The sequence below is a fragment of the Callionymus lyra genome, chromosome 7 (genome assembly GCF_982586985.1).
Source record: "Callionymus lyra chromosome 7, fCalLyr1.hap1.1, whole genome shotgun sequence".
Classification (NCBI taxonomy): domain Eukaryota; kingdom Metazoa; phylum Chordata; class Actinopteri; order Syngnathiformes; family Callionymidae; genus Callionymus; species Callionymus lyra.
This window is the reverse complement of record NC_141824.1, coordinates 25,382,807-25,408,840: the sequence shown is the minus strand read 5'-3', so window position 1 is coordinate 25,408,840 and position 26,034 is coordinate 25,382,807. Positions and strand designations below refer to the sequence as shown.

Below are 26,034 nucleotides of genomic sequence, written 5' to 3'. Positions count from 1 at the left end.
GAAAGGTTTACATTTCACAGCATTTCCACAGTAATTCATACAACATAAACACTATTTTTCCTTTTTTTTTTACTATTTTAGTCTTACTATTCAACATATGCTCTAAATAAGATTGTTTTTATAAAAGTATATTGATTATTTTTAACGATACGCACTCACTCACATACCTGAGGACTTGAAGTTTTAAAGTATCGTTAGATATTGAAATAGAAACAGTAATTGTGCTTTAACCTGGTTAAAGTTAACCAAAAAAAATGTCTGATTACCTCTTGCAGTACACCTCATCTTTGACCTACGACGGTGTCCTTGTGATGGCCGAAGCATTCCGAACACTTCGTCGGCAGAAGATTGACATAAGCCGACGTGGCAACGCCGGCGACTGCCTCGCCAACCCGGCTGCTCCCTGGAATCAAGGAATTGATATGGAACGAGCCCTCAAACAGGTTAAACATTATTTTTAAAGAACAATGAAATAGTTAATGCGTTGTTTTAGAAGTATTTTCATCTGATTAGAGTGAATTATTGAACTACTTGTAACTACATGTTCATAGATTTGTTCGTCTACTAACTGTCTTTACTCTGTCACACATACAGGTGCGACTTCAGGGCCTGACAGGCAACGTCCAGTTCGACCATTATGGAAGAAGGATTAATTACACAATGGACGTGTTTGAATTGAAGAGCAATGGGCCACGCAAGGTAAACCCACTAAATGATCACTTTTTATTTTGAAGGATATTCATTTGTATGTGTTAATCATTGTCTGGTTTTACTATGACTTTATTTTCGTCTTTGAACATGTCTGTCTCAGTATTGAGTCGTCTTCTATCCCAGTGGTCCCCAACCCCAACATCCTGTTTTCTCTGAAGTAACATTAGGATGTGACTTTTAACGTGTCGAGATGCTTATTTTATTAAAGTTTACTCAAAAAAGAAACGTATAAAATAATATAAATGAGCTAAACAGAAGCTCTTTGTAATTTATTTTTACCGTTTTTCTGGTCCGTAAATATTCTTCTGACATTAAACCGTACTGCGTTGCACAGAAAGTTGGTGACCACTAATCTTTCCCATTCTTCATAATTATTATTATAACAATTCTATTCCGTTAAGCTGATGCCATTACCTTCACAAATACTCAGACTTAAGCCTTGACATTTTTGTTCTGAGCTATGCTTGTGCAAATATGCTGAATCAAAAGGAAGTCTTGCTGTTAGAATCTAACCATGGATCATTTAATATGATACTATCTGTGGATAAGGAGATGATAACAGTGAAAAATTAAGCTCACACAATTCTAGCGACGATGGTATCATCAGTGGGTTTTAAATGTAAAAATTAAAATGGTAATTATGCATTAAGTCCAGACCTGATAGCTGCATTCAGTTCTCTTAAACAAAACGGAGACAAAGAGAGCTTTCCTTCTCCGAATGGTCGGAGGCTCCAGATGAAACTGCCTTTAACTGCTAATTTCTTCGCACTCGGCCCAAAACAATGGTCGTTGTTGCTCCCATAAGAAGGAAATTACAACATGTTCCCGTTTCATGCCTTCTTCAACAGCAGCGTGTGTGTTTTATTGAAAGTTCTAGACTCACATTCAATATCTCTGTGTACATTCTACTGTTCCAGAGGGAAATTTGGATGACTGTTCATCCTCTTGACTCATTTTTCTTTAACAATGTCTTGTTTTATTCACACTCTATCACCATTTCTTCGGCTAATAAAAGCCGTGTCTATGTAGAGATTGTTCAGTTTCATTTTTAATTGAGCTGGGACTACTACCATCTTTTATGGTTGGATTTTAACAATACATATTTTTCTTTGCTTTTCTTCCAAATCTCACAGATTGGCTACTGGAACGACAACGACAAACTAGTGTTGGTGCAGAACGAAAACGCTCTGTCCAATGAGAGCTCTGCGATGGAGAACCGTACGGTTGTCGTGACAACCATCATGGTAATGTACTCATTATCTGTTACTCTTCATAATGTATAACATGTGTTCCTTTCTTCTTTTGTTTCACTAATCACCAATCAGAGGAACTGTTTTAACACAGTTATTATAGAAAATATACATCACTTTTTGAAGTGAATATCATTTTGTGGATGTGAACGACACATCACAGCATGTATGTAAACTTATATAAGACAAATTTTACCCTAGTTAAGTAAAATTTTCAGATATTTCAGTTTGTGAATAAAGATAAACCATTTTTTTTGGGTGATTTATCATTTGCTAAAATGAATGTCCATCAGTAACAGTTTTACAAATGCAGGCAAAAGAGCAAACATTTTTTGATACGTTTTTGATACGTCCTATCATTTATAGATTGAATTTCAACTTTGTTTTTTCACACTGAATATTGAGTTCTATTCTGAATATACTCCTGTTTATTATTTATTTTCTACGCTTGTTTTTCTATAAACATAGCATTGTTTCTCTGCAACACTGTGTCACCACCCTAAAGAGAATCAATACAAGTAAAATACATGATGACATTGTAATTACCATGAGTCATTAAGTTTGTTTACCGCCTATATATGTGTTTTGAAACATCAGCATGATTTTCCGGTTCCTCAATCAAAAGAACGGTAACCAAAAAAACAATGAAATTCTCATAAAAGTGTCTTGATTATTTGTAACCAATGGATACACTCACACACACAACATGTCTTATGGGAAAAGAGTTCTGTTAGCATCGTGGATAGAGGAACGTGGGAGGGATGTCTAACGTCTGAGCAGGGTGAGCAATATAAGCTGAAGTGTACTCAAAGCGTGGCCACGGGGGAGTGGTACTTCATTACTCTAATGGCTCATTAGTTCGGAAATCTAAAACCAACCCCAGATCACCATTTAGAAGTGACCTCAGTCCAGTTTTCTCTTAATGGCTTTCACAAAACAACATCAGACTGCAGCCGCTTAAATTATTCTTTTTCCTCCTTAAACGAGGTGCAGGCTAATCTGTGTACCGATGCGATCCCCTGCTTTCATCTGAACTCACCTCCTTCATTTGCTTTTTCATGTTGACCATGCACTTCTTGTCCAAGCAGTGAGTCTGGATCAGTCGAGCACATGGAATGATTTAGGCAAATGTAACTGAAGAGGCTAGATTAAGGGCTATTATCTGTCTGTAAACTTCATGCAACAAGCTGTTAAATATTTTCAAATTACTGTGTGCTTTTCTTCAATAGCTTAAGTGGACTCATTGCTTTAATTAACGAACAGTTTGTGCTTTAGAAATTTGTCAAGAATAACAAAGGTTTGTAATGAAGTGAAGAATTGTTACACACATACCTGTCAGAAATTGTAGCAACCAGATTTGAATGACCTGTTTCTTTGCATTTCTTCGGATTAGGTGCCCTTTTTTTTTTTAAATGTGTTTAAAAATTAAGTCATGGCCGGGATTCGCAGCAATCACTTCGAAACTCGACTGGCCGAGCCGTCTCACACCCACTTTGCTGCCAAGATTATTCTGATAGAACAAAACTCAGTCTTCTACAATAAATACTATTTAGACACCAGAGAACACACACAGAATCTAATCCTAAATTTTCAGAAAATCACTCTAATTAATGTTTTGGAAATATTTTTAGTTAAAGCAACTTGTTAATACTCATCTATACGTATAGATTTATACATAATTTTTTACCTATAACATTTTATTGTTTCGTTTTGGGGTTGTTTTTTGCTTTGAATTAGGAAAAAAACATTGTGTTGCAACCATGTTTCCTTTCTTTTTATTCTCTATGTGTTTATTTTTCAAACAGTGTTCAATAACCTTTATGGGACAGCTATTATTTAAAGTATTTATTAGTCTAGCGGGCACACAGACGTCTGAAAAAGGACAATTAATTAAACTGGACATGTCCCTGTTGACAGTCCGGCCTGCAGATACGACTACAGTTCTGTGATGCTCGCAGGCTTCAAATAAACAAACACAGGAGTACAATTGAATTCTATTATGTGTCGATACCGAGGCAACAAGATCTTATATTGTTTTGAGCAAATACTTCATATCATGAATATGTACAACAGTCACAGAATACATCCGTCTATCCTCCTCCCTGTCCATGTGTCTCCTCTCTTCACCCCCACACGTCCGTGCTGCTTGTATATTTCTCTGTGGATGGTGACCTCAGCTGACCTTGGCTAACCTTAGCTCAGCCACCTCCTCCTCTTTGCAGCCGCTGATGAAGAGGAGGACTCTACTTCAACACTGACGGACGAGTCTGCTGGCAGAATGAAACTCTGACCCTAGACGACGACTGAATTATTGTAGAGCTTCTTGCAATGTTTTCTTATCTATGGAGTAGCAGTAGATAAGCTCGGAGGGTCAGTGACTGTTTGTGAATTATATATAGAAGATATCCGACAAACAGTGTAACTTACACTTATTAAAACCATAGATCTTACGATAGAAATTGTGTCTCATGTTTTTGTACATCAATTCAACCTGTGGTAGAAATTCTGCTGTTAGTGGATTTTCCAGTTGGATCTCTTAGCTGTAGTTTCTGATAAGGTGGAACAACATGGAATCTTGACTGTCTAGCGCACCATTATTTTTATCTTCTTTTTTTTCCTCCGTGTATATATAATCAGAAAACATATCACGTTGACAGAAGACTTCATACAAACACATATCCTTCACTCTTTCTGAGAAAAGAAAACTGTCTTTTTTTCAAAGAATAAATGTGTGAGGAAATGAAAGAAGAAGAAAAATCGAGACTAAAGTATTTAGAAATGACCATGAAAACCTGTTCGAGGCCCCATCAATCATTTTTCCCGACCAAATACCTCTACTAAAGTTCAGCTTTCTCTTCGAGCAGCTGTCCAATAAATCAAGCACTCGCCCACGCCCGCTGAGAAAACATTTAGACAGAACTATCAGTATAGAATTATGTTGGCAGCGCTTTAGTGTCAGATGTGCAACCATTTTGGTGATAAGTTGACACGATCGTTGCAATTTATACCATTTTACACAAGCCATGTCCATGATGGAAATCCAGTGCTTGACAGGTGGGACAAGGAATTAAAAAAAGAGACATGGGTTTAAAAAAAGAAAAAGACACAAGTAGCAGTTTAATGTTCAATGCTAACGCACAGGTAATTTTTTTTTTTTTTCGTCTTTTTACTCGCTATATATTCAGATATTGAGAGATACTAAAACCGTCTCACCAGGATGTGAGTGTTTTACTTTCCAGTAGAATGTTACACAAATCTGCAAGCCTGTACCTTCAGCTCAAGTCCTGTTGGCGAGAATTAGTCTGGATCAAGGATGTTCACACTTTCTTGGCTTGTAAGCTACTTTCAAAAACTGGCATCTCATAGTTGTCTGCCCACCTTTTTCAAAACAATCCCTGAAAAGCTGAATACTACAGCAACATTTCATAAGTCTTTTCTCTGCATATATATATTTTGTTGTAACTTGTTTATTTCTGTGTTGGTTTACTGTAAATATGGGTCATTTTCAAATCCGTGCTATCTTGACTATAATCGAAGAGATAGAAATAATAATGGGCTACAAATGGTCCACGTTTGAGACCTTTTCTGTCTCATGATTGAATTTAAGACCACGGTTTTATCTATATTAATTATATATTTAATATATAATTGTACGATTCAAATGTTAAATATACCCTTAACCCTTGTGTTATCTTAGGGTCAAGGTGACCCAAAGGCTGTAAAACAAATGTGTTGGTTTTATCCCTTGTGTTGTCTCTGGGTCAAGATGAACGACCTCCACCACTGCATAGTATTTCTGGAAGCAAAGGAGGTCGTTCATCTTCATCCAGAGACAACACAAGGGATACCTCAAACACAGCTCTATCGGTCACCTTGACCCAGAGGCAACACAAGGGATAAAGGGTTAAAAAAAAGTATCTCAATCTCTTAGTCCCCTTGAAAACAAAAAGAGAAAAGACAGGGGAAAATGTGATTTCTGTAGAAATAATTCTGTGATTATCTTCTCCTTTTGGTTGTTTGTTTAAAAAAAGTTATTAAATATCTCCTTCTTCAATGTGTCGAAATGCAAGATAAAAAATAAGTGTAAATAATAAATAAAATTATAGATAAAAGTATTGATACATTTCAAGAATTGCAAAGATGTTTACCATCGACTTGGTGGATAAGACATACATGATCTGTGTCGATCAATAAATGAACATTAGAATTGATGGCAACAATCGTAGTCGTTTGGCACTTATGATGCGTGAATGGTGTCAGCCAAACACCGGCGATGATGGCATGTCTGACTCGACGTGGTTTAATCATTTTGGTTGACTGAAGCTGTGGGTAGCAAAGTAAGAAGGGTTCACATAACTCCTTCAAAAGTCTTTATTAGTCAATAGTCAATTTATGAGTCTCTGAACAAGGCCTTAATCGTCGTTAAAATGATTTAAATTAAATGTTCTGAAGTCTTTTAAAATGTGAAGTAAGATTTGGTGTTATTTTCAAATCTGAATATATCTGTGTTTTTTTCTGTTTTTTTATGGTTCTACGACGCAGTTCATGTAGCAACTTCACTTGCTTTGGGCAACATGGTAAATTCAATATATAATAATATGACACACGGTGTATTCTGTGGATACGTATTTGGAAATCATCCTTTCATCAACTATTGATGACTTTAATCTGCAAAAGGCTGTATTTCTTTAAGCATGTGAACGTGAAGTAGAAAGATCAAAACCTTCAGTTTAATATATTACAGGATGAAAAGGATTATTTATCGTCAATCATTCACTTGGAATAGAGCATGTTTGGTTATAAGGATGAAAACGTCATACTAATAATAATAATAAAATTAGATTACAAAATAATGTGTCCAAATCATGTGGTTTTGCACTGACTTCTTGAATAAAAGAACAAGAAAAGTGACTTTGTGTCTTTTGTCGACTGCATCAGACGCAGAACATGTATGTTGCTGACGCGGTGCATGACGGGTAGCTCCACTCACTTGAGGAATATAGAACAGAAGAGGATGGTGACTTTCTGGGTCTTCTTGCGAGGCGAGCTAACCAGCTTATTTAGCAACTTGTCTGCCTTTTCTTGGCTCTGACGTTTCGTGTTTCATGTCTTATCGGCCCAAACCATTTGCTTCCACAAAGCTCTTCCCTCTCTTTCATTGCCACGTTCCCTTCTTTGTGTGTCTGTTTTAGCCTCTGTCTTCCTTCTTCGCCTATTTATCTGTACTCACCCCGTGGCTATCTCCCTCAGTATTTGACCTGAGCCTTCAGCTATCCTTAGTTATGTGCTGCTGCCGTCAGCTTATATTTCCCCAGCCATGACATCTTCTTTCTACGTTTCCGTTGATCTTTGATGCTTTTTTATTTTACGGCTCTCTTATGTTCCCACCTTTGACAATGACAAAGGCTTCCACAGAGAGGCAGCAATAGTTGTACTTTATGCTGCGAACAAGTCTTCCAGGATGCTCAAACATCCATCTTTAATGCACATTACTACCACGCTGAGACAAAGGTGTCTGGGGCAAACTGATAACAAACCTGAGTGAGACTTTGCTACCGATGCCAGAGCCGCCACTGTGTGCCTGTGTGAAGCTGCACAAAATACACTGTACACACACTGAGACACTGAGTTGTGGCTGGAAAAAAACAAGATTAAATCAAGGTTAAATTTCAGCAACCAGAATTATTCGCTTAGATAAATTCAGGTCACAGTTTCCATGGTAGAGCATCATTTCTTTAGATGATTTCTACCATAAATACAAGGTGTACTGTTAGGTACTGCTTTATGTGTTTCAACCATATCTTGTGGAATAAAAACAACATCTCTGTCGAGACGGAAAATTGTTTTTCTTGTTTGAAACGTGGTAGGAATTCTAGATAGTAAAAATAATTGGCTCATTTAAATGGTTTCATGTCCCTTGTGCTCAGTTTTTCTTGGAGTATTGCCAAAGTTTGCACACTGACTTTTGCCCCAAATAACATTCCTTTAATCCTGTCCAATATATTAAACACGAGATGTTGCCTTGGTGAAGGATTGAGCAATATACCAAACCAATAAATCAGTTTAAATATGTGAATTCTGCACAAAAAGAGTGTTTGATATTGTAAGTGCTTTACTTATGTGTCTAAATATGTCATCACATCATTTTGTGAACATATTAAAACAGAAAAAAAACTCTTTAAATTGTCTTTTCATCCTCATACTCTATTGTCTTGTGTCTTTAAGAAAACAACGGCAGGCAAGAGATTCCCAACAATGAATTATAAGGTGTTAATTATCTTGCATAAGAACTGGGAACAGCATAAAATGTTGGGGGTTTTTTGGTGTAATTTCACAGTATCTTAGGAGGATGTGTTGATCTGTATGTGGGAGGATGTGTCGCCCTTCATTAATATTATGATTTATGTGTCATCGAATCAAGAGCCACAGGGATCCCTAATGTGTCACTTAATGACAATTTAGCAAAAAAAACACAATTTCAACCTTATGAAATGACACAATAGGGGGTCTTTACTGTGATCGATTGAATCGGATGACCGTTGAGATTGTGGTTTTATTGTAAATCATTGAAAATGTAAATCATTCATTGATTGTAAATTGGTGAATAAATTCACTCTCTCTCTGTACAGTGTGTACATGGATTCCTATTTATTAGTGTCTGATTTTAAATCAGTATCTTTTATATCTTTTCTATGTATCCCCCCCTTTGTTGGGGGTCGAGTGTGATTGTTATTTGATCACTGTGGAAACTATAATTATTTTCTTTTGAACAGAAGACACCACAGGACTGCAGGAAAAGGCAATTAGAAAGTACATTTCTTATTAATGAGCCATTTGAACAACCGCAACGCTTATAAATCATCTTAAATCGTCTTTGAATGTAAATAAACTATTTTGACGAATATATGTTTAATCGGGAAAAAACGCAAAAGAACGTTTAGCTAACACTGAGAGATAGCTTATTCAACCAAACACACCAGCTTATTACATTCATAGAAAACTGCCTAAAGTGTGTTATTTTGATCGCTTTTCCTACACAAAGTTATCAAACACTCACAGTTATGGGCTAAGCTGAATTAATGACACTAAACATGAAACAATACAGTAACTTTGTTTAGCATCATTATGTACCTCTTTGGTATCACGATTATATACCTTTTTTAATTTGAAACTATTAACGAATGTCAACTCTTTTTTATCATTTTTGACATTTCGTTTAATATAAATGTATCATCCCAACTAGTATGAAAACCGTCTGTTGTGACAAATGTTCACTCAGGATGAGAGATAAGTTTCTTTTGGACTAAAAGATTTCAACCAGGAGAGACTGAGACACAAGTTTAGGATTTAAAAAAAAAAAAATATTGTGAGGTTACAAATATATCTTTGGCAGATAGACCCCATCATCAGAGTTATAGGGGGGTGGAGATCTGAGAATTTTATATTCCCCCCGACAAGGTCCTGACACTGGTGGTGGTACATTTGCTGTGTATAATTTTTTTTAACATTATGATTTAACTTGAGTTATTTGACCAACAACTAATCCAAAGAAACAGGTCCCAGCAAATAACAAGAGCAACAGTGCCAAGAAAAAACTACATCTGTGGCAGAAACCTCAAACAGAACCAGACTCTTTGAGAACAGCCTTCTGCTCTAACCGTCTAAGATGGAGAGCAATGATAGGAGAACGGGAGTAGAGGGAGAGAAAAGTCTTGAGAACAGTGGGAGCAGAGAAGCAGTCTAGAAACCTAGAGGAGATATCTTGAATCTGGTGGGCCTGTCGAGTGGCCTGAAGATGACTGCAGGGATGAGGATCAGAGCTTGAACCAGGAAGACTGGAGGTGCAAGGGGGGGAGGAGGGATGTGTCGCGCATCTGCAAGATAGACTGACAGCATGTGACACAGATTCAAACTTGACAGTCAGCAATGATTGGTCTATGGATGAGAGTGGTGTGGCACCTGTTGGCAGTTAGAGGGGTAGAGAGTCCCAGTGAGAAGGAAACACAGAAGTTTTTGGAGGGCAGGTTAAAAAAAACTTGATTTTGCTCCCTGGCCTTGGGTATAATCCTGACACCATGGCCACAGAATCCAACCCTTAATGAAAACCCAACATATTGAATTACATTAACAATATTAGTTCAGACTATTGGTTCAAGACTGACACCTTTAAAGAGCTTTCAGAATTCCGAGTTCCCATTTTCAGCGGCTCATGCAGTCAATTTTTGAATGCACGCCTTTAATTGCAGAAGATTAATTCACCAAAACTACCCAGCGTTTGATGGTTTGCTTTGATCTTGCCTGGCTGATATTGATTTACAAATTAAAGTCCCGCGTCTTTGTTGCTCATTTGACCCAGTTCCAATTTTTCAGTCTAATAAGCTCTTTTGCTAAATTGCTGCTGTTGCCACTGTGAATCAATTTTCAGAAGATTCAGTTTTATTATCTTTGTAAATGATTTCACAGCCTTGAAATGCTGGATATTATAAAGCCTGTTCAATTAATTAGATGAGATGAGTCTGTGATTAAAGAGAGCGGCTTTATCAAGTTAATAGGCTTGGTTTGGTTGGAGGATTACAGGGAGAACAGCCTCTGGCGAAGACCATAACTCACAGTACATGATCAGCGCTGTCAGTCAACTCTGGCCAGCTCCCGTGTGTGCGTGTTTGAAACTCACCTAAAATCAGCCCATGATGCTTTCATCTTCGCAAGAAATTTATATAAAATTCATTCGTCTTTTGACATCGCACAAGCCAGCGTGGACCAGCCCTTACTGGTACAGTTCTTTCATCTCAGCACATGTGCAGCACTGACTCGGTTTCAGGTCCCAGCGGAGCCAAGTAGCTGGAGCCAGGTGTAAAACAAAGCACAGAGAAGTCTGGTGGGAAAAAGAAGAACAGAATCACTCCACATGGTCTCACAAATCCAGCAGTGATATTTACACTTCAACCTTTAGGAATATCTTATTCAATTTAAAGGTTTATCAACTATTTTATCAGTGTTATCAGTTTTATCTTGCCCTTTAAAGTATATACATTATTGAGTATTGTTTTTGTTGTTTAAGCGCTTTGTGACCCTGGTCTGGAAAAGCGCTATACAAATAAAGATTACTTACTTACTTACTTACTTAAAAATGTCTCTCTCTGACGTGGACACACGGTAACTGTATATGCGTGCGTCACTTGTGTTGCAGGAAGGCCCGTACGTGATGCTGAAGAAGAACTGGGAGCTGTATGAAGGCAACGATCAGTTCGAGGGATACTGCGTGGACCTGGCCTCTGAGATCGCCAAGCACATCGGGATCAAATACAAGATCTCCATTGTCCCAGACGGCAAGTACGGGGCAAGGGATCCGGAAACGAAAATATGGAACGGGATGGTCGGAGAACTTGTCTACGGGGTAAGAGAAACCGATTTGTTTTGTTAACATTCAAAACCATATGTCATAGCCATAAACCTATTTTTTTTAATTGATAAATAGTGTTTATTTGCAAGAATCTGGAGATACAATATGTATCACGATACAGGGGCGACAATGCAATATATTGCCACACTTTTAGAACAAGTTTATATTGGTACTCTTGTCCGAGTGCTTGACTCTGGAATTTACAGACCACATGACTCTTGACACCGTCGTCACGGCTTTTGATGCTCGGGATCTCGCAAGATTTCCTTGTTCCTTTGGCTGCGGAAAACATAATGATGTTGTATAGCGTTTGGAAGGTTGTTTGTTTTTCCCTGATATTTACTATTTAAATCATTTTTTTAACCCCTTGCCATATTAAAGGCTGGATTATTCAAGGTTTGTCTACAAGAAGATGCTCTGAAAGGGTTTGTGTTTCGTTCAGTTATGCTAGTTTACAGGTTTGTTGATTATTTTTTTTAACATTACCAAAACAAGCAGCTCAAAGACATTGATATTTCTGCCTCTTACAGTAGTAATAAATACAATATAAACAAATGCCTCACAGACCTATAACAGGCAGGTGGTTTGGGACTGGGTTTGCTTTGTTAGTGACAGAAACAATAAGATACAGCAGGTTGCTGGTTTGCTTCCACTACTCTAGTTTCCTCCCACAGTCCAAAAACTTACAGAGGTTGATTGGAACCTTGGGGAAATTGTCACTAGGTATGAGTGTGTGTGTGAATGGTTGTACGTCATTGTGTGCCAAGCCACAGACTGGCACCCTGTCCAGGGTGTCCCCTGCCTCTCGCCCAGTGAGACTGGAAAAGGCTGCAGCCCCCATAAGGGATTAAGCGGCATAAAATGAATGAATGAACGAACAATAAAATACAAGCAAAACGTATATTTAATCCATATCTCATGTTTGATGACCCTCATAAAATTGCATAACAAGTGTGATCAAAAACAACAAGCCTTAGCATTAACCCTCAGGCTTTTGTAGGCAAGAGCAACATACAGAGTACACACTGGGAGACATTTCCACACAACCTGTGGGCACAAATGCTGGTTATTCATCCATTAAGTTGTTAAGTTGAAGCACAATCGTAAAAGAATTACCAAGTAAATATGCAGAAAAAGCTCATATCATCATCCCTTTTGTTTCTTTCGTTATACAGTAAAGGGGACGAAAATAACTCTCAGCAGTGTAGATGAACTTATCTCGGACACCATGTCTCTCTGTGTTGTCACCGTAGCAAATTCCGACGGCAGTCCCAGGTAATTCCGTGAGAGTTTGGCCAGCCAGCTGATAATGCGATTGACGCCCATGCACAGTCTTAGAATTCGCATTACTCGCTTTATCGACGCGCACAAGACATCGCCAGTCACCACTTTGTTGACGAGTGAAAGTGGAGACGAAGCTGCAGCGTAGTGACAGAAATGATTAGCTTCAAGACTCGGTGGTGGAGGTGACGCAGCACAATCGCCTCGGTGACTAATCCGCTTTGATTTGTTCCAAACACCGTCCTCAACGATGATCCTTCCACCGCATGAACATTGCATTCCACTGACTGCTTATTATTGGTGATAATTCCCATTTTCTCTTCTAGAATATCATGTAATTTATGTCAACTCCTCTCTAGTTTTGTTGGGAATTTTAGGGAATTTTCTTTGACCCTGTCAGACCCTGGAACATATTATTTTAATTTGACTCACTGATAAGTGTTTACAGAGTTTTTGGTTTCAGAAAAATGTAATCCAGTTTGGCTAAAATTAACGGTTTGTGTTGTGATCTAAATTTCAACTGTTTTTTTTTCTCCAAAGAAAGCAGAAATCGCTGTGGCTCCTCTGACCATCACCCTCGTGAGGGAAGAGGTCATCGACTTCTCAAAGCCCTTCATGTCTCTGGGGATCTCCATCATGATCAAGAAGCCTCAAAAGTCCAAACCTGGCGTCTTCTCCTTCCTGGATCCTCTAGCCTACGAGATCTGGATGTGCATCGTGTTCGCCTATATAGGCGTCAGCGTTGTGCTCTTTTTGGTGAGGAAGTCATTCCACGTGACTTATTCAACGTTCCTTCACTAGCTCTCATTAGCTGTTTAATTATTCTTCTATGAAAAAAATGCCTCAAGCGTTTTCTTTATGCATCAGAACATCTTTACGTTAGACTTGCCTCGACAGCCAATCCTGTTTAGCCCCCGGCGAGATCTAAGGGGAGCTTACTAAGAGGTTCTGTATTTATTTTTCTTCAAAGCAATGACAAACTGTAAACTAATGAAAATACAAACATTAAATTCAACAAAAAGCTTTCCTAATATAATGACTTTCTACAAATAGCAGCCATTGTGTGAGTCAGTTATTTAGACACTCAAATGCACACAGACACACACACTCTAGTGTAGGTTTCATTTTAATTAGAAACATAAAATTCTATATAAATGTTTCTTTAGACTATCTTCATCATTGTAGTTTAGAAGGAAATTACTTTATGCACCGGAGGGTGTATTTTGGAGAGTATATTTTAGATTATTCATTATGGACTATTTCAATTTGTAATCATATAAAACAGCAAATGTTATAAATAGGAGTATATATGTTGAACTATTAATGTTCTGTGAACACGATCTGACACATTTCCCACAGGTGAGTCGCTTCAGTCCGTACGAGTGGCACGCAGAGGAGCCAGAGGAGGGCACCAACGAGCTGGGCCCCACTGACCAGCCTCCGAATGAGTTTGGCATCTTCAACTCTCTCTGGTTTTCACTTGGAGCATTCATGCAACAAGGCTGTGACATCTCGCCACGGTGAGTCAGATTGTGTGTTGGCGCGTGTGTGTGTCGGCTGTTTCATGTTTAAAACTGTTTGTGGTATCCAGACAGTGGAAAGTGTGCTTGTTTAACTGTCTGGAACTGAGTGCTGGAGTTTAATTCTGTAGAAACTCAGACACTTGACGATGTGAATCGCCTCTTTTAGCGCTCTTGTCACAGCAGCAGATGTGCTGCACACACGTGCTAAAAGTGTAAAAAAAAAAAAGAAAAAAGACAACACCTGCGTGCCGTAGAGAGCTGTGGCTCAGTGGCCAGTTAGTTGTGTATGCATTTTTAATAAACGACTGGAAAATCCACTTGTATTTTTAGAATATTTATAAGAATATGGAACTTTATTATTGATAAGGTCAGAATGCAGTTTAGTGAAATATTCATGGATGTCATGCTCAAGACCTTTAGGGTGCAAATCTAAAGTGAGAAGCAGGCACAAAAAGAGAGACCCCAACATTTGTGAGGCGCAATGATGACCAATCATATGGATGGATGGACAGATGAATGAATGGTAAATAAATGGATGGATTGATAAATGAATGGATGGGTGGTAAATAGATGGAGGGATTAAAAAATGGATTGATGGATTGTAGGAGGATAACTGGATAGATGTTGAATAGTACATGGTTGGACGGTTAGACGGACGGATGGATGGATGGATGGATGGATGGATGGATGGATGGATGGATGGATGGATGGATGGATGGCAATCGCATGGCTGAAAGAATTGCTAATAGGTGGATGGATGAATGAATGGTAAAAAGATGGAGGGATTAAAAATTGATTGGTGGATTGAAGGAGAATAAATGGAAAGATGCGTGAATAGTGAATGGAAAGATGGATGGGTGGATGATTGGATCGAGTATGTTAAATGGATGGAAGGATGGTAAATAGGTGGATGAATGGTAATTCAATGGTTGGAAGAATGTTAAATAGGTGAATGAATGGATGAATGGTAAAAAGATGGATGGGTGGATTGTAAATGGGTGGATGGATGGTAATTGGATAGTTGTAAGAATGGTAAATAGATAGATGGATTGAAAAATGGATTGACGGATTGAAGGAGGGTAAATGGATATATGGATGAAAAAATAATAATAATAATAATAATAATATAGATGGGTGGATGATTGATAATTTAATGGATGGAAGGATGGTAAATAGGTGGATAGATGGATGAATGGTAAATGGAAGGATGGATTAATGGGTGGGAGAGGGAGAAACGGATGCACAGATAGAAATATAGTACTGTATTAATTTCTATGAAGGGTAATTTGGGAAATTAGAACTGCAGCCGAGAGAAGAACAGAATAGCACACAGATCGATACTAGTATAAATAAGACGATTAAGTGCAGTTTATAGTCCAAAGGTGCCTAGAGAAGCAGACACAGAGCAGCCAGACTGTGCCAGAGAGAACATTTCAATGTATTTTTTCTCCCAGAGGTTCAGACTAAATCTCTTCAAAGACAGAAGTTGAGAAATGTTGCCTTTTTCTTTACACTCAGCCCCTGTGACATGACATTAGATCACCCAAACACTTTGACAGGTCTTATTAGTTTGTTACCTCCTTTAATAACTCATAACTGGTGGACGTGTTTGAATGAGATTTCCAGGATGCTAGGTAAGACTTCTGATTGTTTTAGTGTCTCGGGAATGCAATAACACTTTTGCCACTGAGGTGTGAGTTTGAATCCTGATGAGAGACCCTATATTTCTGGCTGTGAACCAATACATTTCTTTATAAAGGGAGGTTTTTTTCCAGATTTCATTTCATGCTGTTTTATACATGCCTTGTGACATGAAGGTCTTGGCAGAGGTACATAATTATTCATGTAATGTTATCGCTTTTACTTTTTTCTCCCGCAACCTGCCTGTGAACTGGCTCACTCTGCATCACTTCATTTAAAGTAGTTAGACATTATTTATATTGTCACATATTTATAGGATTTGAGTCCTCTTATAGTATTTATTCTTTGGCTGGTGTTAATGGCCATGTGTCAATAAAAATAAAATCTTTGTTGCTAACAGCATGATCAGACAAAATTAGCTCTAACATCTCATTCATATTTTAATCTGTCTGGTGCTGCAGACTCCAGAACATATGTTCATGAATTGCTTTTAAAATTGTCACCTGTAGTCCCTCAGCAACAATATTCAGGATAGGTGGTATCATTGATAACAGATAAAAGTTTAATGTTTTAATCCGGCCTGATCACTCCTGCAGCAGTAGTTCTGTTGTAGATTATAGAGAGCAGATTAGCAAGAGCCTTACTAGTCACTTGGGAGTTTAACTGTAGAGCCAAGCGGATAAATACTAATTTTTAATTGCAAAAATAAAGGTTAAAATATGTATATATTATTTGTTGTACCCTTTACATCAGTACAACTCAAAGAGCTACATTCGTAAAAAAGGAAAATCAAAGAAAAAATAAAGGCATTTTTTTAAAACAAGATATGAAAGAAACAAAATTAATTGTCTTATTGTCTTATCCCTTTTTAAAACATTCATTGAATTGTGGTTAACAGTGAAACTTTATATGCAATACTGCTGGAAATGGGAAGCAAGTAATCCAGCTATATATGGACTTTCTGTTCATGTTTTTGCGCTGTAAATGTTACATTTTTTCTGACATGATGCATGTTTCACATTGCACATTTCACATTTCTTTACTTCGAACCTCTACTCATGCTATGCAGCCCCAATTACACAATAATAAGCACATTTCCTACTCACTAAGTCTTTACGGAGGCAGAAACAGACCTTTCTCAGTCACCCGCGAGCCTTGTTATAAATGCTTGTGCTACTTCTGTCACGCCAATAATCTGATACTTTGCATGAAGTCAGCGTTGGTCGTATAAATCACCACTCCCTGTCACTCTCAATAGAGCGGCACTCTTTACTCCCGCAATAACCGCCAGATTATATTCTTTCAATGAGAAAAGTGTCACTCATGTGCTTTTCCCCGTCTCCATCGTTTCGTGTCATTGGTTGGACCAAGAAAAGTTCAACTAGGAATTTCATGCATGTCACTGGGCGAGTGAATCTGCTTAAGAAATGGTCGTAGATGTAAAAGTATCGAGTAGAAGAACAGGATGAACCATTAAGTCAAGTTTATATTTTTAATGATGGTTGCACAAAAAGTAATTAAGTTAAGTTTGTTCAGGATATTGGGTAAAATAGAGAAAGTGACATTCAATATTGTTTAATGATTGAAAGTAGTGATGGTCTGATGAAGCTTCATGAAGCAGTGTCATTATTTTCAGAGCCCACTAGATGGCGGTCTCTGCACTATTTTCCTTTGATTTGAACAACTGTTCTAATAATACATCACATCATTTTTAAACTGATGGCGCCACCTACTGACCTCTAAACCATATGACACTGCTTCATGAAGCTTCATCAGACCATCACTAAATGAAAGACATATGATATAAATATATATTGGAAATAAAGTTTCAACATTCAATATACAATATTATAGTGACCAATCATCTGTCACTAAAAGGAGTGGTATTGCAGAGATAATTTCCCCATTTTTCTTTAAATACTTGCATATAAATGAGCTTTTCTTGTGAAATTGATGAGGAATTACTCAATATTATTTGGCAATATAAGGTAATATTTGGTGTACTATTGCTTAATCCAATTGTAGATATGATGTGCATGTACTTGTCTTGTTTGTGTCTTTTTTTAAGATTACTTAACATATTCAATTTTCATTTTATTATTCGTCACTTTGTTGCCAGAATAAAGTACCATTTTTTCACAAAATACCTTAGGAGTCGAATGGGACATACAACTTTTCTCTCCTGTTTAGCCACTTTGTTTCAAATATCTATATTTGATTAGCTTATATAACTTTGCAGTCTTCCACAAAGGTACAATGTGAAGTCTGAGTCAGTCTGAGAGTGTCTTAACTCCTCTGTTACGCTCTCTCACTCACTCCGACACGCTTTGCAACACAGAGGTTTATTTAATCTGTCACGGTCCGCTCACTCTTTTGTTCCTTCTAAGCTGCTGCAACCCTCAGCCTGAGCGCCCCCTGCATCATCGCGGTGCATACAGCATGTAATCAACCACTCCTCTGTTCCCGCATCCCAGTGTACCTGCGATGAAGGATCTGCCAGAAAACGCTGTCACTCCCCTTTAAGATTATCCTGTCAGGAAGTGATTAAGATGGAGTGACATCCTCAGTCATTACCAGAAAAATAGACGTGTGTACTTCCGTGTTTATCTGACCGCCCCCGGAGAAAAGGAGTGACTTTAATACCAGCCTAATAACTCAATCGTGATGCGAAAAAAATCGTGAAGGAGCCCAGTTTCCAGCCGTGAAATCAAGTTATGTATGAAGCCACACTGGTTGCAAATCACCACACCGTTTACTATTTCCTTCCCTGTGGCTCAGTCCTTCTCATCACGTATTCCAGCGTTCACCTTTGGAGGCAGGCAAAGTCATAATAGCACTGTCACTCAATACTTGAAGCGGTAATCGGTCTATATATTTCTGCATGCTGTGCAAAATTCCCGTTTTCCGTCCATCCTACGCCACACCTGAGCGGCACACCTTCACTATAAGCTGAACATTTGTGTGTCAGTGAATGCATTTCAAAGTATAATCTGTATATTTCACGAAATAGGGTTAAGGTTACACCTTTTTTAACAGCATCTTTACTATCCTGTCCCTTTTTACTGGACCCAAAATGGAAAACTTAATTAGATCCATTTCAAATTCTACGGAAAAAAACGATCTCCATCTTGTCCATCAAACTCTCTGAACCATATATCCATCATCCAATCATTTGGCTGCTTTGAGGGTTTTTTTCTCTCCTTAAGGTTGATGGACACCTTTTCAAAATGATGAAGATCGTAGCCAAGGTTACACTGACTTCACTTTGTTTTAATTCATCTACATTTTTGTCTTGTGGATGCCTCAGGGAAATGTTCACATTTGCATCAGAACAGTGTAGCTGCAACGTTGAAGCTCTGCCGTTGCCCCGAACAGCATGTACATCTGTTTACAAAAGAAGATAAAGACTCTTGTGTCAGTTGGTGTTTTTATCTTCTGGTAAGTAGAAAAAAAGTCTCGTAGTATTTCATACTAAAACAATGACCCACTTCTGTAAAGCAGTTTGGTGGGTCGCGTGGACACTCGCGGGTTCTGTGGGTGGGTCGTCCAGACAAAGTTACGTAGTGAAGAGCATCGTTAAAATAATCGTTAGAGAGTTTCACTGCCATCGTCATTAAATATTCAACAAGTACTTACAGTTCTGCAATCACTATAATGTCTGATGCAAATTTAAATGAGATGAAGCTAGTCTACTGGAATCTCTGATGAACCGCAGGAGTCCATCCTCTTGGCTCAAGAATTAGTATTGTTCCACCGACACAAGTAAAAGTTCCCTGTTGTTGATAATGTTTGCTACATATGACGTTTAAATGAGTCACTGCTCTCTTTTCTTATGTGCCTTCTGTTCTCTTTGAAATCACACAGACTTCCTGAGGGCTCGCTGTTTTCCTTCACAGTCCAAGAACATAGAGGTTAATTGACAACTGAATGACCTCCAGGTGTGAATGCGTGAGTGGTATTTCATATGTGTGTGTGTCTGTGTGTGTGTGTGTGTGTGTGTGTGTGTGTGTGTGTGTGAGAGTGTGGTCTTGGGTATTGAAAATACCCCCCGCAATGAATTAGAGTCATTATTGTTATTATGATGATGATAATGATGTTTATAATAATAATGACTATTTCAAATGTCAAAAGTGCTTTACATTAGGTACAGAGAGACATATCAACTACCATTGATCTTGTTCTGTTAACAACTGTATGTACTGTATGTTGCAACAGAGGTTCCATGACTTTGCAGTTACACTGTTATGGAACTAGGGGGAGCCGGTACAATATTTTCAATCATTCAAATTAAGTATTGTCCCTTTGAGGTGAGTTAGCTCAAACTAACAGAAGTGATGTGATGTTTTGTTTTTTTTTCCAAAACCTACTAGATGGCGCTGTGTAATATAATCCTTTAAACAGTGATTTCAACCCTTGTGTTCTCTCAGGGTCCAGGCGACCCAAAGACCCGAAAACAAATGTGTTTGTGGTATCCCCTGTGTTGCTTCTGGGTCAAGGTGTACCCTGAGATAAAACAAGGGTTAATGAAGCCAATTTTTAACTGAGGGTGCCACCTACTGAGCTGACAAAAATATGGCACTGCTTCCTGAAGCTTCTTCAGCACATCATTAGAAGGGGATAAGTGAGTTTGTATAAAATCAAAAAAAGATTTAATTTTCTTAAATGTACAACTAACATGCAAATATTCACACCGTTATTTTATTTTTGTGTTGCAATTAAACCTTTGGCCACTAGATCGCAGCAGACATTATGTCCTCGGCAGCTAAAGGAACAATAAAATCCCACTAGATCCCAGCGATAACTGAGGATGAGAGGATGCAGTCATCTCCAGCATTCTTTAAAGCTGATGTTTTAACATGTTTTCGTTTCAAAACAAAACAGTTTTGACTTTGTTGAAAGTCATACATCAACACCGAATCTCATACGATACTCTTCATTTTCTTTTTTTCAAATGAGCTGCTGTTTAATAAACATGTTTTTATTTTGTATTCATGTTTGTAAACAATTTAAGACTTAAAAACATTAAAAACAAAGGGTTAGGATGATTACTACTATAACATTCAAAGTCTATCGGGCAACATATTAAAAAGTAGCTCATCCATTTTTTAAATGATTTTCTAATGATATTGCTTTGTTTTCATGGTACCTGCTCCTCGTCTAACAACTTCTATGGAAGCAACAGACATTTTACTCTTTCAAACAGCAGCAGCATTCCAGAGAGAACAGCGTTCAGCAGGCGCATAATCAAGACTCGCTCCATCTTCCAGTGCCTCACACACACACACACACACACACACACACACTTCCTCTGGCTTGATCCTTCTTGTGCCTCCGCGAGTGTGGCATCAGTCTTGCCAGTGGGGACCAGGGAGCACGGATATGAAGGTTGACATTTACAGTGGGGCAGGGAATAAAGCGAGGAGACCGTGTCTACAGGAATTCTGTGACAACTCATGTTTACGGTTATTTTTTTTCACGTTCAAGTTTTGCCTCGGAGCAGTTTGTTTGTGAGCACAAGGCTCTTGTCTCTTGTAATGGCCACGAGCTGATCGTTTCTGTGCAGGCTGCTCTGCCGTCATGCCTAAGAGTGTGTGTTGTATATACGAGGCGGCCATAGCAGCTCCATTGGTATGCTGCATGGGTACGTCTCTCCTTGCTGCAGTCATCTCTGCAGTCTTGACTAGAACACACTCTCCTATTCATGCTGCTCCTGTTTCGCCTTCTCCTTCCTGCTCGTCTCTTCATTTGCATAAACGCGTCTCTATATATATATATATATATTTGTCAACGTCTATCTTCATGTGTAAACGGTTACACAGATATCCAATCATACATGTTTAGTAAAATCAATCACAGTTTACCCGTTTCTTTTTCTCTCCTTGGTTATTTGATGCAAGACTAAGACGGTCAGACTGCAGTGTCAATAAAGTTTTGAGACTAGCAGTGACAACTCACATTGTATTTAAACAGGGTTTAAACAGTTTGTAAATTACAAAATGAATACACTGTCATTTAGTAGTATTACTCCACTATGGAGCCTATAGCAGTAATATTATTGAACCCAGAGGAATTATTCTGTGCTGACTCGTAGTGCGGCGTTGTAGTTTACCATTTTGAGCTTTAGATTTTTGAGTTGCGTCTACCACATAAAATCCATTCAAGGTCAAAAAGAAAAGAGAATTAATACATGAACAATAATACACACTGTTGGTTTTGGGAAAAGTGTGGCTTAAAGTCGTAAAAATACTGTAAAGGAAGTTATGTGATTTATCTGTTATGTTGGCTTTGTTTTATACTTTTTGCGGCGGAGAATGGCTGCCTTGGTGTTTGGTTCTGTTTTTCTATCGCTGACAGTATTTTATGTGTTCTTTCATATCATTCTTTTATTCTGTACTGACACCACAACGCTGGCAATGACGATTTATGAGGCTTAAGTCTGAAGATACAACAAATATATCCTTGTTCCTACCGTATCACTATATACACTCGCCGGCCAACTGCTCATTAACGCAAATTTCAAATCAGCCAATCACATGGCGGCAACTCCCAGTATTTAGGCATGTATCCATGTTCAAAGCAAGCATCAGAATGGAGAAAGGTGATTTAAGTGACTTTGAACGTGGCATGGTTGTTGGTAGCCGACGGGCTGGTCTGAGTAGTTCAGAAACTGCTGATCTACTGGGATTTTCACGCACAACCATCTCTAGCGTTTACAGAGATTGGTTAGAAAAAAATAAAATATCCAGTGAGCGGCAGTTCTGGCGAAAATGCCTTGTTGATTCCAGAGGTCAGAGGAGAATGGCCACACTGGTTCGAGCTGATAGAAAGGCGACAGTAACTCAAATAACCACTCGTTGCAACCAAGGTATGCAGACGAGCATAAGTCTGAACGCACAACTTGTTGAACCTTGAGGCAGATGGGCTACAGCAGCAGAAGACCACACCGGGTGCCACTTCTGTCAGCTGAGAACAGGAAACTGAGGCTACAATTCGCACAGGTTCACGGAAATTGGAGAATAGAAGATTGGAAAAACGTTGCCTTGTCTGATGAGTTTCGATTTCTTCACAACAATAAAAACTCTGGTCAACAACATGAAAGCATGGATCCATCCTGGTGGTGGTGGTGTAATGGTGTGGGGGATATTTTCTTCGCAATCTTTGGGCCCCTTAGTACCAATTGAGCATGGTTGCAACGCCACAGCCTATCTGAGTATTGTTGCTGACCATGTCCATGTCCAGCATGCTGACCACAGAGAGCCATCTTCTGATGCTACTTCCATCAGGATAGCACACCATGTCATAAAGCTGGGATCATCTCAGACTGGTTTCTTAAACATGACAATGAGTTCACTGGAGTCAAATGGCCTCCACAGTCACTAGATCTCAATCCAATAGAGCACCTTTGGGATGTGGTGGAACGGGAGATTCGCATCATGGATGTGCAGCCGACAAATCTGCAGCAACTGCCTGATGCTATCATGTCAATATGGACCAAACTCTCTGAGGAATGTTTCCAGTATCTTCTTGAAGCTATGCCAGGAAGATTAAGGCATCCCCCATCCTTATATCACGTCATCTTTTGATCATGACGATTATTTAGAGTTGGCAGAAATGTGTATCTACATATATTCTGCTATTAAGGAATGAATGGAGAGGAAAGTACTCACAGAGGACATTCAAATGATTGGATTTTCTTTGGTCAATAAACGTCTGAAATTACAGCTGGAATTGTGTGTGTGTGTGTATGTGTGTTCTGAGTACATGACCCTGGGTGTGTTAAATAGTTAATGGTAACTACACACCCTGATAATGGCAGGACAAACCAATCACAGATGTGTAGTCAAACATACTGAGTAATTAATGACCAGCCTCGAAGGCAAGTCGCGTGGATGGATTGACGAAGATTTAAAAGTGAATAAAAGAGGAAAATATTAAAATGAAACGTGTGAACTACAGTTCATTAAGATTTTTGTATTGAATATACACCTTCTTAAAATATTTAAAGAATGAATAAAAACACCAACGCGTAACTTGTATTGAATATAATATGAAAATATAAAAACGGCAAAAGGAATCAGGAAAATAATTGAAGTACTTTATGCAAAAAAATGTTTTGTATGTTGTATGTTGTTTGAAATATCAGGCACCATTTTTTTTAATTAAAAAATGGGAAATTGTACGTTATCTCTTTCATAGTTTCACACTAACCTAATGGGTATCACACATTCTGACTGCAACATATTATTGTGCAACATATGTGTTATTGAATTGCTTCTTTTCCAAAGTATCATGACAAAAATTACAAAACAAACTTAGACAGAACATCAATTATCTACAACTACCACAAGAGCTTTGAATAAACCCTTGTGTTCTCTCAGGGTCAAAGTGACCCGAAGGCCCACGTTCAGCCAAGTTTATCCTTTGTGTTGCTTCTGGGTCAAGATGAAAGACCTCTCTGGCAGAAATATATATATATATATTTATATATATATATATATATATATATATATATTTATATGTATGCAGTGGCGGAGGTCGTTCACCTTGACCCAGAGACAACACAAGGGATAAAACAATTACACTTACATTTTGTGACCCTGGTCTAGAAAGGCACTCTACAAATAACCATTACTTACTTAATTACTTACGTTTGTTTTCTGGCCTTGACCCTGAGATAACACAAGGGTTGTACGAGTCTCAAAATCTAAAAGGTTGGAAACCCAAGTGAAGGCAATTGTATCAACAGACAAACTAGATAAAAAACAAATTAAATAAATGACACAGAGTTCAAATATAAATCACAATTTCCAAACAAACAAAACAAGAGTCCAATATCTTTATGAGTCCAAGAATGGAACCATGGAAATACTCAGGAAAATGGGAAAGGAGAGAACAGTAGGTGAATAGACAAAATAAAACAAACATAAAAGTGGAATATGATAAAGAGGTTTGTGTTTCTAAATATAGTTTAAGTTGAATTTGTGATGATGTTTTCCTTAGTTTTTGGGGTGGGATTAATATATATGTTGTTGTTTTTTATTTTACCACAAGAAAACAGTGTGATTCAATGCCAGCCATGACTAAAACACTCGATCTGAGTTATATTATGCCATAGACGTCGTCAAAATGTATTCTTTGGTTGGTGCCGAGCATGAAGAAGCATCATACATCAGAAATATGTGTGTTGTGCTGTGACAGCCTGTGAGAGAGGGGGAGGAGCCATTAATCTTACACGGGGAAGATTGGGGAAGCAATCTGTTGGCTATCATAGATGATACATGACCAGCAATAGACTGGCTCGCCTGTTGCATACCAACACACACAGCCGCACACTCACACACTCGCACACGTATCACAGGGAGGATCAAGGACGTCACTTGCAAAGCTCAGACACTAAAATTCCTTCAGACAGCGGTGAAAGATGGAGGCCACACACAGTGAGACACATCAATGCATCAATACGCTCACATGGTTTCCCTGCTTTCACCCGCCAACATGTTCAACTTAGCGCAAGGCCATAGAATGATGACTTTTGTGAATCCCCTGCGACAATAACAATCTCTTCTGGGAAATGACATTTGCTACAAGCATTCCCGTCTGATCCATCCTGTCTTTCACTCACTCTGGTCTGCTTTCAGGAGCAGCCGTCTAAATAAAAGGCCAGACTTTCCTTTTTACAAGAAACCTTCTCTTTTCTGTCTGAGAGAGTTCTGGGAGGTTAAGAGTCCCGACTACCTTCACTGGAGGTCCTCAATCCACCTGGTTTGGATTCTCTGCATAAAGAAAAACAGAAGTATTTCCTGACTTCCGGAGCTTTGTCATAGATGAGGGACTTGACATTTAAACACTGCCTCTTCACATCCCATGAACAAAATTTTGTCCAACAACAAGTGTACAGCGTAGGGGCCACTTTTGGCCGTAATGATATAGCCCTTAAAATTATCATGTGAAGTGATGTTTGTAACAGTTTTGTCATTTTCCATTATGTATTTTAATTAATATTTAAATACTTGATTTCTCATGTTGTCCCTAAAAAAACACCAGAATAGAAAACATGTAAGATCAACAATGAGAATATTTTATTAGAATATACATAACATTAAAAAATATATATTTAAATAACCCAGTTTTATTTATTTATTTATCTCTGGAGAGACTAATGCCAACCACCTATAAGCTTTTTGAATGTCATAATATAAATTTATTTTCTTCTTCAGCCATATGA

The 26,034-nt window shown here is 38.3% G+C and overlaps 1 protein-coding gene across 5 annotated transcripts in view; it reads left to right on the top strand.

The window, feature by feature from the left end:
- gria4a (glutamate receptor, ionotropic, AMPA 4a) overlaps window positions 1–26,034 on the top strand; it is a 112,640-nt gene that overhangs the window by 65,711 nt on the left and 20,895 nt on the right. For all 5 annotated transcript variants that reach the window (XM_087795760.1, XM_087795759.1, XM_087795763.1 and 2 more), the window contains exons 8-13: window positions 276–443; window positions 595–699; window positions 1,845–1,955; window positions 11,152–11,358; window positions 13,186–13,401; window positions 14,005–14,165. In XM_087795760.1, the coding sequence (XP_087651886.1) occupies window positions 276–443; window positions 595–699; window positions 1,845–1,955; window positions 11,152–11,358; window positions 13,186–13,401; window positions 14,005–14,165 (968 nt within the window). The remainder of the gene's footprint in view (window positions 1–275; window positions 444–594; window positions 700–1,844; window positions 1,956–11,151; window positions 11,359–13,185; window positions 13,402–14,004; window positions 14,166–26,034) is intronic.